We start from the raw sequence: 13790 nt of genomic DNA on the forward strand, positions 1-13790 counted from the left end.
AGGAGGACGGACGGACGTGGAGTGGTCGTGGAGAGACGGTGTTGAATCGGTGGAAACGGAAACGCGAATGGCCGAGAACGGTAGCAGGGTGTACCCGATTACGACGGCGGTCCATCTTGCGGGCGAGATCGATCCTGAAACAGCGGCACCGGCTAGTTGGTAATGGGGGGTTTAGGCGAGAATGCCTTTTCCCTGTCGTGGTCGTGGTCGTGGTCGTGGTCGTGGTCGCCGTTCCATACCGATATTACTTCCCTCTCGACAACAGGTACGTCCCGCCGTCGTGGTACGCGTCCGATTCCCGTATCTTCCCCTACGTGCCTACGTCGTCGTCGATCCGAGACAAGGACACCTTCGCGCACCTTCCTCCCGTTCGATCGTCGGACCTGTCGACCTCCTCGAATCGGCTCCTCCTCCTCGGTCTCTCCTCGCTGTGATCGCCGTGGTCGCGGTGCTCGCCGCGGCACGGGCAACCCTAGGATCGGGGGCGAGCGTGGTGGCGGTAGCGGTGGCGAGTGCGATCGCCGATCCACCGGAAGAGGGAAGGTGGTGCTGCTCGAGCCGGGAGCGGATCGAGAACAGGAGAGGAGGAGTAGCGGGGGAAGGAGGAGGAGGTGGTGGTGGGGGTGGAGGAGGTGACTCGCCGCCGAGATGCACCAGGTGTCGGTGTACGGAGCAGGACTCGATTCGAACGCAGATCGAAACGAGAGATTGTGGGAGAAGATCGAGTACAGGGATCGGCGTGCCGGTGAACGACGACAATCTTCTTCCTCGGCCTCGACGGCTTGCGCCGATTCCCCCGCCGATCGATCGCCACCATGCCGATCTTCTCGCTCCTCGCTCCCCTCTACCAGAGTTTTATTCAGATACAGAGGGTCCCTCGTACCTTCCAACGTTTTCCTCATAGGGTTGGCGCTGTGTTGTCTAACCTTCTCCCCCGTACAACCCCGACAAAATCATCATCATCAAACTTGTCCGGGTTGTCCGCACCAGCATCAACAACAACAACAACAGCAGCAGCAACAACAACATCAACAACAACATCAACAACAGCAGCAGCAACAGAGAGAGGAAGAGGAGCGACAAGAGCAACACATTCGTCGGGAGACGCATGAGAGGGGGGGCGGTGGTTGGGAAAGAAAGGAGGATACCGCCGCGCCCACCCCGGACGACTTGAGATTGGAGGCTATCAAGCATCAAATCCTGACTAAACTCGGGCTAAGAGCGCGGCCCGATGTGAATAGAACTTTGGCCACGGTACCCAGGCATTTGGCTCTCGAGACGTTGTACAGGGCCGAGGCGCAATTCTCCCGCTATCCGTTGCCCGACAATACGAGAAACGATCGTCGCAACGAGAACGTTTACTCGACCGAGTTTCTTTACGGTGGCAACGAGTATTCGTATTCGAGGAATCTCGATCAACGAGCGGACGACGAGGACTCTGCCAAGGATAACGGGAGAATCGCTTCATCTTATCGCGGGTACGAGGGGGGAGAAGGCGAGGATCGAGAACCGGAAGAAGAGATAGACGACTTTTACGCGAGAACCTCGGAGATCATCACGTTCGCCGAACCTGGTAAGTATCCTCCCTTCCGATCGATATCCGGATCGATATTCGCACGATATTCGGTCGAGTCGAAGCGCGTACGCGCGCGCAACCTTCGCACATCTTAGGTATCGCATCGTACCTACCCACTCCCGTCACGCACGACTCGATACGACTCGACTTTTCTTCATCCCTCCCTTCGAACGAACGTTCGAAGAAAAAGGTGGCGAAAATCATCCATCCATCGTTTCGCGCGATTCCCCCCACGATCCCTACGATACGACAACGACATCAAACGCTCGAAAATTTCGCGATCATTTCTTCACGAGAGGGGCAGAGAGAGAGAGAGAGAGAGAGAGAGAGAGAAACGATCCACGGGTTGTACGTAAAGGGAGTGTACGTATATTACGTATATACAATTCGATCCATCGACTCGACCATCGAATCGGCCTGTTGCTCGAATGAGCGAGCGAACGAATTCGCGAAAGAACAACGAGAGATATTACTGGTGGAACATGGAAGAGCGAGAGCGAGAGCGAGAGAGAGAGAGAGAGAGAGGGAGGGAGGGAGGGAGGGAGGGGGAGAGATACGCAGAAAACGTCACGAACCGACACCTTGGATCGCATGCACGCGAGGTCCACACGGGTACAGCCACGTGGCCTCTCGTAGATATGGGTGTCGCGCCACGACCGTCTATAGTTCGTTCCGTAGTTCAGTAACTCTAAGTTTAACAATAAGGGTAATAGAGCTTAACTCGGAAGGTGGAAAGAAGCGAACGATTTCGTCAACGTATCATCGTATCGCAACGAATCTAATCGCGTCCGTCATCGCGCGATGACTCGATTCGAGTTTACAATAAGTTCTTGGTCAACGGATCCTCCACGATCCCCTCTCGCTCGATCGATCCACGCGTCACCCCTTTCTTTTTTTCCTCGATCGATTCGATATATCGCGTTTTCACCGATCGCGATCACGTGGCTTCTCCTTTTTTTTTCTTTTTTTTTTTTTTCATCGATTCGTCGTTCGAGTTCCGCCCTCGCGCTTCCTCCCCCCTCCTTCTCCTCCTCTTCCGCGAAACGAAACAAGCGGGATGTTGGATAGCCATCGATTATCAACACGATCGCAATCTCGTTTGAATCGGATCGGACATAGCCGAATTCGTGGTCGTCGGCCCCGAGGCCAACGCACATTGATTGCTCGATAAACGCGTTACGATATATCGCATGCGTGATACTTTAAACGTTAATATTTCCCGTCACTATACATAGCTGGCGAACACGTCATTCTTTTTGAAGAAACTAAAGAAACTATAAAGCACCATCGCCTCTTCGATATCGATCCCTATGGGCAACGTGGGAAGACACTTTTGACCTATATTCTCGTTTTTTAAGTCATGGGATTTTCATTCGCGATACGCGAATGCGAATATCGCGAGAATGGTCGATGAAACAGCGAGTTTCGCGTCGTATCGTAAATCTCTACGCGATACGTACGACGTGGTTGAATCGCGCCGTAACTACTCGCGTCGATAAAAAAGGGAGGGCGTCTCTAAAAGTTAAATCATCGCCGCGTCCCGTATAATTTCGTTAACGCGCTATCTCTTTACCGCATGTCCGTGAAAATATCGATCGATTCGTTCCTCGATTGAATTCCTCTAATCCATTCCATTACATTCGTTTCTTTCCTTCCTTCCTTTCTTCCTTCCTTCCTTCCTTCCTTCCTTCCTTCCTTCCTTCCTTCCTTCCTTCCTTCCTTCCTTCCTTCCTTCCTTCCTTCCTTCCTTTCTTCCTTTCTTTCTTTCACTTGTTCGAGCACTTGTGGAGAAAATGTCGAGTAAACAGCAGCATCTTTTTCTTAGATACTGCGAACGGACAAGTTCTCCAAGAGATCGAAGAAAAACGGATGGAAAATGGGAAAGGTACTCGGAATTTATGTACGTGAACGGGAACAAACATGTTGTAACGTTATGGAGACGAATCGAAATTAAGCAGGACGAAGCGAAAAAAAATCGATGAATCGTTTCGCCGAGTTAAATTCTCTCCCTTATAGGGAGAAGAGTTTCAATAGTTTAAACGGGAGAAAAAACGACGATAAGACTGGAAAAGACGAAACGTTACACGCGAAATCCGAAAAACGAAATCGGCGAGCGTCGATCGATCGCTTTGAACAAATTGTCAACAAAAACCGGATTTTCTTGTTTATTCTATTTCGAAACACGCGTCTACGCAACATTCACGATTTTCCTAGACAATATTCGAACGCGAACGAATATTGCCGTCATGGGTAATTTCTATCTATTTTTTTTTCGATCTTACCGGGAAAGATTATTTAATTTCGACGATCGATCGCGCACAAACATTCTCGTATTCGAGAGAAATAGAAATTTTCATCTATCTTCTTAAAGATAGAAAAAAAGAAAAAAATAATAATTGCGTCGTTATCATTTATGCCTTACACACGTAGAAAATTAGATGTTTCGTTGGTTCGCATGTCTGCCTTACGTTCGCCACGCAACCGCTTCGCCAATAATTATTCCGTTCTGCTTACTCAGTTCAATCGAATGTCTGTATTATCTATTCGATCGGAGCATAGAGAGCCAATACTTTTTCTATTTATTTCAATCCGTGGAGATGGAGATAGATTCGATTGATTTTCCATCTCAACCTTGTATCTTCTCTTTATGAAGATACGCGAGACCCAGGATCAACCTTCTTTTCGATATTCTTTCAACGGTCGATCGCGCGACGGGCTACTTGCGACGGTCCCGATCGTCCTTTTCATTCGCTTAAAAAAACGCGTCCGTTCGTTCTTCTTTTGTTTCCTCTCTATCTCTCTCTCTCTCTCTCTCTCTCTCTCTCTCTCTCTCTTTCTCCTTTCCTCGTTCTCTCGGATTATTTCGCTTTACGACGCTCGATAAAATCCCGATGCATCGTCAAAGTTAGCCGCTTCTCTCGAGCATGTAACGAGTCTGTCTTTCCTTGCCATCCATCGAACGATTCGATTTAAAAGCGATCGTATTACGACATTATGCGACCTCGCGAATATCCTCGCGAGTTGTGCATGTGTTATTGCATGTCAAAAGTATCACACACACACACACACACACGTGCATTTGTCGATTTTATTAAAAATGAATAAATAAATATTGCTAATGAGAGTGGCTTACGGGTGCCTTGAAACAATTACAAAAGACAAGACACCCGTAGCGATAGCGACACCCTTAGCTGTCGTTAGTTTTAGACTATTGCTGCGCATAGCTAAAATCGATTTACGGAGTCGGAAATTTTTCTATCCCGATAAAATTCTCTAGCGATCCTAATCTCTCAGCTTGTTCTCCGCTTTTTCTCACTTTTTTTTTTTTTCTTCTCCTTTTCATTTACTTGCTAATGCGATTCTCGCGTAACGCAAAAGAAAAAAAGAAAAAAAAAACAATAACAATCGAGTTTTGTAATCGCGAGAAAAGCGAAAGAAAAAGAGAAAAGTGGGCGGGATAAATGAGTTGGGCGCGCGTACGTGTATCGAAGTGTAATAATAATAATAATAATAATAAGAAGAAGAAGAAGAAGAAGAAAGAAAATAGCGTGGACGGGATATATCCGTTTCGTTATTCGTTCGAACGTTAATCATCGTCGGGGAAGATCTCGTCGTCGTAGACGGAACGTTTCTTATCGTACAAGTTGGCCATTATACGTGCTCGACGACTCGGTTCTTCTCTTTCTAAAAGAGAACTTGGCGACGACTCCGTGGAACGCAATTCCCCGTGAAAGCTCGTCGGGCGACCAGTAAGCAAGACTCGTGAATCGTAACTCGTAACTCGTAACTCGTGATTCATCGTGCTTACTCGTGCGTGGCAATCGTGACAAACAAAACGGAAATCCTTTTTAACACGGCCCAGACAAATATCGAGATTATTCTCTCTACCCTCCTCCCACGAGACGCGCGTATCCCTGTTTCTACGCACCGGGGGATGATTATCCGGTGAATTCTAGTGAGTTTGCGGAACAATCGAAGATACGAAGCGAGGGCGAGGGCGAGGAGGAAACCGAGCGTACTTCGCCTTATCTTAGAAATCGTCGCGTCGTGCTTCCTTCCTTCGCACGGAAAATAACAATAATAATAATAATAACGACAATTGTTTTTTTTTTTTTTTCCTTTTTTTCTTTCTTTCTTTTCTTCTATCCAAGAAGCAAAGCGCATCGAGGAGCAGACCGAGTTCGTTCAACTCGGCGAAAGATCGACGTCGGACGTGGTAGACACGCACGCGAGTTAAGAGCACCGCGAAACGAAGATTCCGTCCATTTTCCCTGTATCGTGGATAGTCGTTATTATCATAGGAGAGAAGAAGAAGAAGAAGAAGAAGAAGAGAGAGAGAGAGAGAGAGAGAGAGAGGAGAAGGTAGGTGTAGCGGTAGCGATAGGAAAGACGAAAGAAGGAAGGGTAAGGAGGGGGGGGGGGGAGGAGGAGAGAGAGAGTGAGGATAAGGGTGGTGTAGAAAGGTCGGAACAGGGAGGCTGGCGGGATGTTCAAAGTGGGATGGTGAACGGTTCTCGGTGCGTTGGAGTGGGACAGGGTCGAACTCATGGACGAACGAGCCGACGGATAGGATGGCTGGCGCCTGTAGTCAGATCGATGCACGTGGCTCCAGCTGGGCGCCGCTCTTCGTACATCTCCTACTACACACCCCCCCTTTATTCCCTCTTAACTCTCCTCATCCTGCCGCACTACACTATTCCCCGTTCTAGGATACAAAATCAAGGGTGTGTTACTTCGTCTTTTCTTCCCCCTCGCCTTTTACCTCGCCAAATCTACCCTTCTTCCTTTTCTTCTCTTTCCTATTATATTCTTTCCTTTATCTCTCTCTCTCTCTCTCTCTCTCTCTCTCTCCCGCCCCCCTTCCTCCCTTTTCCTTTTCTCCGCGATACTCCGCGATACATTCCATATCGGTGCACGGTGGAAGATGAAAGAACGTTTCTTTCATTCGTGTATGAACAAAATTTCAAATTTCTCGTTTTTCTCTCTGAAGAATAAAGAAAAGGAGACTCTTTTCACCTCGACTCCAACGTCACTTTCCAATGATAATAGTTTCACCGATAATTTCGTCGCTTAACGAGTCGTGTCAAATTTTCACGGAATGATCGCAAAGATGGTCGAAACGGATGATCTTTGCTTCGATACGGTCGAAAGGAGAAAGGGAGAAACGGGCAGGAAACTTTGTTGTTGTTGCGAAATGTTTTCTCTTCGAGAGAAAATTATCTTTCGACGAAAGGATCGTCGACGGAGAATTCGTTTAATCGTTAACCAGGCTTGGGAATGTTTTGGCTTGGGAAACGCCCCGTTTCATCCCTCTGCCCTTCTCCTTTCTCTCTCTCTCTCTCTCTCTCTCTACCTCCTTCTCCTTCGCATCCCTCCGCCCGTCTCCTAACCCTTCTTCTACTCCCGTCTCGCCAACCCCTTCCCACAATCGAATGCGTTTCATATTTTCCGCAGAGTCAATCGATCAACTTTACGACTCGAAGCGACAAGCTTTCCATTTTTTTAAATTAAACCTACGCGACACGTGATATCTACATACACGTGCGATCCGCATCCGATCGAATTTCGACGTTTCGTCGATCGAACGAACGAACGATCCCGCGTTGAAAATTTTGAAAAAAGAATCTACTAACTTTTGAACGCGAATGTCGATCAGACACGCGGCCTCGTCTTTCGTCTTCCTGGGCTTTCGTACGCGATATCAACCTACATCCTCCTCCCTCTCTCCAACTATCTCTCTACAAACTCCGATCTTTCGCGGTCCGATGACAATGCCGGACGATGTTAGAAACCTAGGACGAATCGGCCTCCCTTCTCGCGACACGTGATCGTAAAACATCTCATTGTCGCGATTCGATGATAAGCGTACCGCGAGCGAGCGACCACGTGGCGGCGATAGATCTGGATCAGGGTTACCGGCAACCACCGGCCTATATCTGACCCTCTTATTTGACCGACCGCGTATTACGATCAATCGCCTCGGCAATTCTCTACAAGATATAAGACGATATAACGCGATATTATCGAGCAACGCATCGATATCGCGTTGTTCCCCGTAATTAGATTCGCACCGAGGTCGACGCTTTTACGCGAGTTACGATCGCGAGGACGAACGGGCGAGAAAATCGCATTTCTCCCTTCCTCTCTTCCTTTTTTTCCATCCCTTCGTACTTCTCTATCTTATTCCCCCCCATTCGTCTAATAACTTTAAACGCGGTTTTACGCGTGCCGATACTCGATCGTTTTCACGCGAACCTCCTATAATTATCCCCCTTCATCCCCTCCCGCCTCGTTCCCCCTATCTCCTTTTTACCACCGCGTACATACGATCCATCTTTATCCGCCGCTACTCGCGCGTTAAAACATTTATCCGATCTTAATTTCGATTCGATCGACTCGTCTTCGAGCGAAATCCTTTGCAAATCCTTTTCTCTCTTGTGACATTCGTCTCGAACGTGGAATTTTCAACGAAGAGGTAAAAGTTGGAGACAAAAGTTGGAAATTAAATCCCAAGATTCTTTTTTTTTTTTTTTTTTTTTCTATCCCCGTACTATTCGTTTCCTTTCGCCCTTTTTATTCTTCGATCTTCGTTCCGTAAAGGTTTTTCCACTTCGCGTTAATACTTAGGCCGGGCGACATCTCGAATGGACGACAAAGAGAGACCTCTCTTTTCTTCGGTCGCACGCTCGAACACGCGCATCAAATTTACGAACGTATTCTTCCAGGAGATGGCTCGCGCTAACCTCGTTCACGAGCGATCGCGGTACGGAATAGAAGAAAAAAAGAACTCGAGACTCGTAGAGAAAATCGGAAAGAAATCAAAGGACAATATCTTCCCTCGAGATATTTATTTATTTTTTTTTTCTTCCCCAGCATCGATCGATCAATCAAATCTTCCGTACGAGATTCAAAGCAGCATGAAGAGTGCAAAAACGTTGCAATAAATAGATCCAAGATCTAAGATCGAGAATTCGTTGTTCCATTTCTCTCCAAGTATCATACGCGCTTCTTTCGGACGAGACTCCGAGATTTAAAACGTGTATGCGTATTTAATATCCAGTGTTGAATCTCATCTCCTCCTCCTCATCGAGATGAGAATCGTATGAACCAGACTACTCCACCCTACTACACCACGGTAAAACGATTTCATCGGTTTGACCGATCGATAAAGTTTTATTTCATTTTCCCACCCATAATTCGCTTCGAACTCGAAAGTTCGATCGATGCGTAAAACTCGCAACGCAACACGATCGGATCGAAATTACGAATTTGCACGATGTTGTTACGATCGTAAAAATTTTGAAAACGAAAAGATTATCGGCTGCGAGTATCTCGATCATCGACCGGATGGATGATTAACGCGACATCGCGAAAGATGCGAAATCTTTGTTGTAAAGCGAGAAAATGGGAATGTAGATTGAGTGGTGTGTCGCATTGCGGCGCAGCGGCAAAAGTACCCGATGCACCGACCTCGAAAAGTGCGACACACGATGCTCTCGAAACTCGAGCGAGGCCGGACCAAAGTCGTACAACGCCCCTCTCGATTCATCGCTCGTGTCGCGCACGCCGCTACACTCTTACGAATATCCTAATATTTCCATTTTTCCTTCCCTACACCCCATCTTCTCCTTATTTCCACAACACGCACGAAATATTCCCTCTCACGCTTATCGCGTCATCATCCGGTTACAACTGCGGAAAGAGAAAAGGGAATACCGAATCGAGATATCTGTGTTTATACAGAGCAAATATCTCTTGTACATATAGATGTATTTTCTTCTTCCATGCACTCGTGCGGATAAGAGAGAGGCGATTCATCCAAATCTTCTTACTTTCCTCCCCCGCCCTCCCCCCACCTTACGATTACAAGTGGCGTAGATAGAATCGAATCGAAAATTGGCCTAAAAACTAGTCGCTTCCAACAACGTATCGTTGTCCATTTTCAACGTATATTTTCTTGAATCAAAATACGAAATGAAATTATATTTCGATAAAAGTTCGGACAAAGGGAATCTCGATAGATCTCGATAGAAAGATGAATCTATCGAATTGAATATTTCGTTTCGTAAGATTTGTACGAGATAGAACGCCTGATTCACGCTTCATCTTTCTTCTTCTTTATTCTTGTCTTCGAAACCGAAAAAAGAATTGTTCTTTCGTCGTAATACGGGGAATCTGTAAAAATAAAAATCCACGAGATTAAAGATATCTCTTTAATGAGAAAACAGATCTAATCGGATACAAATTAAAAGAAGAAGATAAAATGTATCCTATGAAGAAAGAAAGAAAGAAAGAAAGAAAGAAAGAAATAGCGAGGAATTTCAGAGTAAATCGAAATGGTGGAAACGTACGTGCGTGCGTGCGTGCGTGCGTGCGTGCATGTTTTCGCGTATATCGGTTGGTCCATACTCGAAAGGTTAAACGAGTAGAGCCAAGAGATCGGTAGGTTGAATATCTCCTTGGTTGGCGTCACGACGCTCTTAGACGTCGGGGTAGCATCGAGGGTGTGGATGTCGTTGATTCCAGTAGGGGAGTCTCCGATTGTGTCTATGTCGTTGTTGGTTTGAGCGACGATATCGGTGTCGGTGTCGGTGTCGGTGTCGGTGTCGGCGTCGGCGTCGACGTCGATGTTGGTGTCGGTGTCGGTGTCGGTGTCAGTGTCAGTATCGGTGTCGATGTCGGTGCCTACAGGCTGCGTACGCAAGGGTAGGAAAGCAAAGAAAGGTGGGAAAGAGAGAGAGAGAGAGAGAGAGAGAGAGAGAGAGGGAGGGAGGGAGGGATGGACGGAGGGAGAGGGAGAGAGAAAGAGAGAGATGGATAAGGAACGAAATGAAAGGGATAAAGTGGTGAAAGAGGGAGGTTGCGGGGAATGGAAGGAGGAAGGCAGACGGGTGGCAGACACCCCGTGCTTATCCTCGTCTCTCCAACGGCTCTCGATCCGTGACTCACTAAACCGTTAAGGGATGAAGCCACGTTGCTTTCACAGTATGCGCACACATCGATACGGATATTTAGAGATCCGTGTGCGTTAACTCGTTCGTGTTCTCCTCTACGCGTGTATTACTCGATAGCTTCGATGTATCTCTTGTTACGTTTCTACACCAATAACTCCTCTTCTATTTCATCGTCGTAATTTCCCGTGTCTACGCGAATCCCTGTGTCTCCAACCAACACATTGTCCTCGGTATCGTCACGAGCTTTGCGAGTCGCCGCGCCGCGCCGCGTTGCATTACGATCTCTCTCTCTCTCTCTCTCTCTCTCCCCCGCCCCCATCTCATCTCATCTAGGTATAACTTTTTTTCTCTGTTTTTCTTTTCTTTTCTTTTCTTTTTTTAATTTTCGATAAACGCTCGATCGTTTCTTTGGTGGAAAAAACTCACTCGGAAGCGAAAGACGAGAACGACGGGCTCGAGCGACGGTTCGATGAAAGATGTTTCGAAGCCGAAGATTACGACATAAACGTGGAAAAGTGACGGGAAAAGAGGAGAAGATGAAAAGATGGGCAATAATGAAACGCAGGGAGACGTAGGAGATGCGAGGGAAACGTTGTTCTCTTTTTCACGAGAGAAATATGCTTGTTGTTCGTAGGACGCACGCTGAATGGACAACCGTTACTAGAATTCCCAATGTCGAGCGGAGAGCCCGCCTTGGAACCGCTCAGGATCAAGAGAGCAACGCTTTGGACGAGAGTCGAATTCAGGCACGGTCATCATTATCAACGTAATCGACAGAGTCAAACTAATCAGAGAAATATTACTCTGTGGGTGTTCAGAGTACGTTGCGGCAATACGACGCATTTGCGTGGAAAGGTAACATTGATCAATCTTCTTTTTTTCGCAATAATTATATATAATTGTATATCGTAACAGATAATAACGGAAATAATAATAATAATAATAATAATAATAACAAGGAGAAGAACACTTTCGCCCGACTCGTATAAATTTAATCGCATTATAAACGCATCGCGATCTTAAGTCGTTTTACCGATCTTTCGTCCAATATTACTTGCCGGTAGGTTGTACGGTTGTCAGGTTTCAGCCGATTCAGGGGAGCTTCTCGTAACACCAATCTAGGATAGGCGATGGAGAGAGCTAAGAGGGGGGAGTGGGGAGGAGGAGAGATTCCAAAGGTCGTTTCGCTTTTTTCGCGAGAAACGATGCTAAACGATAAAAAACGTGGTGGTGGTGGTGGTGGTGGTGAAACAAAAGTGGTGGAAATTTCACAGGAACTCGGCCAATACCTGGAAATGGTCACGTCCCTTGGGGTGAACGTCGGACAATTGGGTTGGCTGAAATTCGACGTTACCAAAGTTGTGAACAGTTGGTACACCACGAATCGGGATACCGCGAGGGATAAATTGACGTTGCTCGTCGATTGTACCGGATGTGGCTCGCACGTCTACGTATCCACGTTCGACGGGCACTCCCCGCGCGTGATCGAATCGCCATCTTTAAACGGCAAAGGTATATATATATGTATATATATCATTCGACTACTATATCATCGTCATCTCGTTTATCTCGGGCAGGCAACACGATTGGTCGATCGGCACGATTCATCGACACGTGCGAAACTACTACGTTTTCCAGGTACTCAAGATCCGGATAGGCCTTTCCTCGTCGTACGTACGGATCCGGCGGCTGTGAAACGGGTTAGAAGACGGGCGATCGAATGTAGCGGCGCTATAAAGGGCCAATGCTGTAAACAAAGGTTCTACGTCAACTTTTCTCAACTCGGTTGGGACGATTGGATAATCGCACCCCAAGGGTAAGGAGGCGCGGGAGAAATTCCGCCCGCAAACATATCCCGTACGGGTGTAGAGCGTGACGCGCTCCGCTCATTCCTACGGTATCCCGAGTGAAATCCAAGTGTCGCTTCCAAGTGTAACGGAAAAAAAACCTAAACCCCCTTCGCTTACCACCAATTATCGCAAACGGAATTGTCCCGAGCTTAACGAACCGTTGTTCGCGCGGTGAAGCACGCACATGCCAATTTGCACGCCAGTTTGCACGCCAGTTACCTCCTTCTCCTCCTCCTCTCTCTCTCTCTCCTCCTCGAATCCTTTCCTTCGACTTTGCGACAACACGGAGAATAATCCGATAATTATTCGATTATGCATAGGTATTACGCGAATTACTGCAGGGGAGATTGCGCGGCTGGCCACAGAACGCCGGACACTTTCCTCAATTACTACACCCACGTGATCGAGGAATACAGGAAGATGGATCGACTGGCCGGTATGCAGCCTTGTTGCGCTCCTCTCAAGTTTTCCCCAATGTCGTTGATCTACTATGGTCCTGATTCCAACATCATCAAGAGAGATTTACCCAAGATGGTGGTCGACGAATGCGGTTGTCCTTAAAAACATCTAGCTCTCTTTTTCTTCCGTCCTTTCTTACTTCCTTCCTTCCTTCCTTCCTTCCTTCCTTCCTTCCTTCCTTACTTCTTTTCTTCTTTCTGTCCAGCTCCTCTCGTTTTACGAACGGTTCGATCAAATCTTCTATATCTGACCGCGTTTATCGTGTTACCATCGTCGTGATATGTCGTGGTATACGTAGCGTTTTGTGCGTATTTCGTCTTGTCGGAACACGACTACTCCAATTAGCTCGATCTCGATATTCGATAAGATAAGAATCGACGCGTTCTTATTCCCGATCGGTGGCAAAGCGGAACGAATTATCGGTTTTAGATGAACGGCTAGAATGAACCGACGATCGTTCGCATTCCCGATCAATCGGAGAGTATTTATCGAAGAGTAACGAGCAAAAAGGATCGAGAAAAAAAGGGGGAAAAAAAAAAAGGTAAAAAAGGGGCCGCGATTCGACTTACCTTATCTTCGTCGACCTCCATGTTTTCTAACTTAATAACTATTTGGCTTAGTTTCGTTAAGATAAATCGTTCGCGCCGTTTAAAATCTATAAAATATCCATCTTCAAAGAAAGGAAGATATTATGATAATAATAAATAAACGATAAAAGATAAATGTGCGTATGTGCGTGCTTGTTCGTTCGTTCGTTCGTTCGTTCGTTCGTTTGTTTGTGCGCGCGAGTGTAAGTACTTATATATAGATGGATGAGTAAAAGCATGAAAGTAAAGTAAAAACGCGAGAACGGTGCGAACGAACGACCATAAATCGATCGGAAATAAGATTTCCGATCGTCTCGAGAGACGATTATCGTTATTAAAGAAAAAAAAAAAAAAAAAAAAATGT

The 13790-nt window shown here is 46.8% G+C and overlaps 1 protein-coding gene across 2 annotated transcripts in view; it reads left to right on the forward strand.

Moving 5' to 3' along the window:
* The first annotated feature begins 647 nt into the window (after window positions 1-647).
* The window catches only part of Actbeta (inhibin subunit beta), a 14291-nt gene continuing 1148 nt past the window's right edge, over window positions 648-13790 (forward strand). The window contains exons 1-5 of one of the 2 annotated variants that reach the window (XM_086909221.1): window positions 648-1573; window positions 11165-11385; window positions 11805-12042; window positions 12169-12346; window positions 12701-13790. The exon at window positions 12701-13790 is cut by the window's right edge and continues 1148 nt beyond it. In XM_086909221.1, coding sequence (XP_086765347.1) covers window positions 649-1573; window positions 11165-11385; window positions 11805-12042; window positions 12169-12346; window positions 12701-12941 — 1803 coding nt within the window. In that variant the 5' untranslated portion in view covers window position 648 and the 3' untranslated portion in view covers window positions 12942-13790. Of the gene's footprint in view, window positions 1574-11164; window positions 11386-11804; window positions 12043-12107; window positions 12347-12700 lie in introns of those variants that run through there. The other variant, XM_086909222.1, reaches the window with a different exon arrangement.

Source organism: Apis florea, unplaced genomic scaffold (genome assembly GCF_048593485.1).
Source record: "Apis florea isolate Af1SG1 unplaced genomic scaffold, ASM4859348v1 contig_3081_pilon, whole genome shotgun sequence".
Taxonomy (NCBI): Eukaryota; Metazoa; Arthropoda; class Insecta; order Hymenoptera; family Apidae; genus Apis; species Apis florea.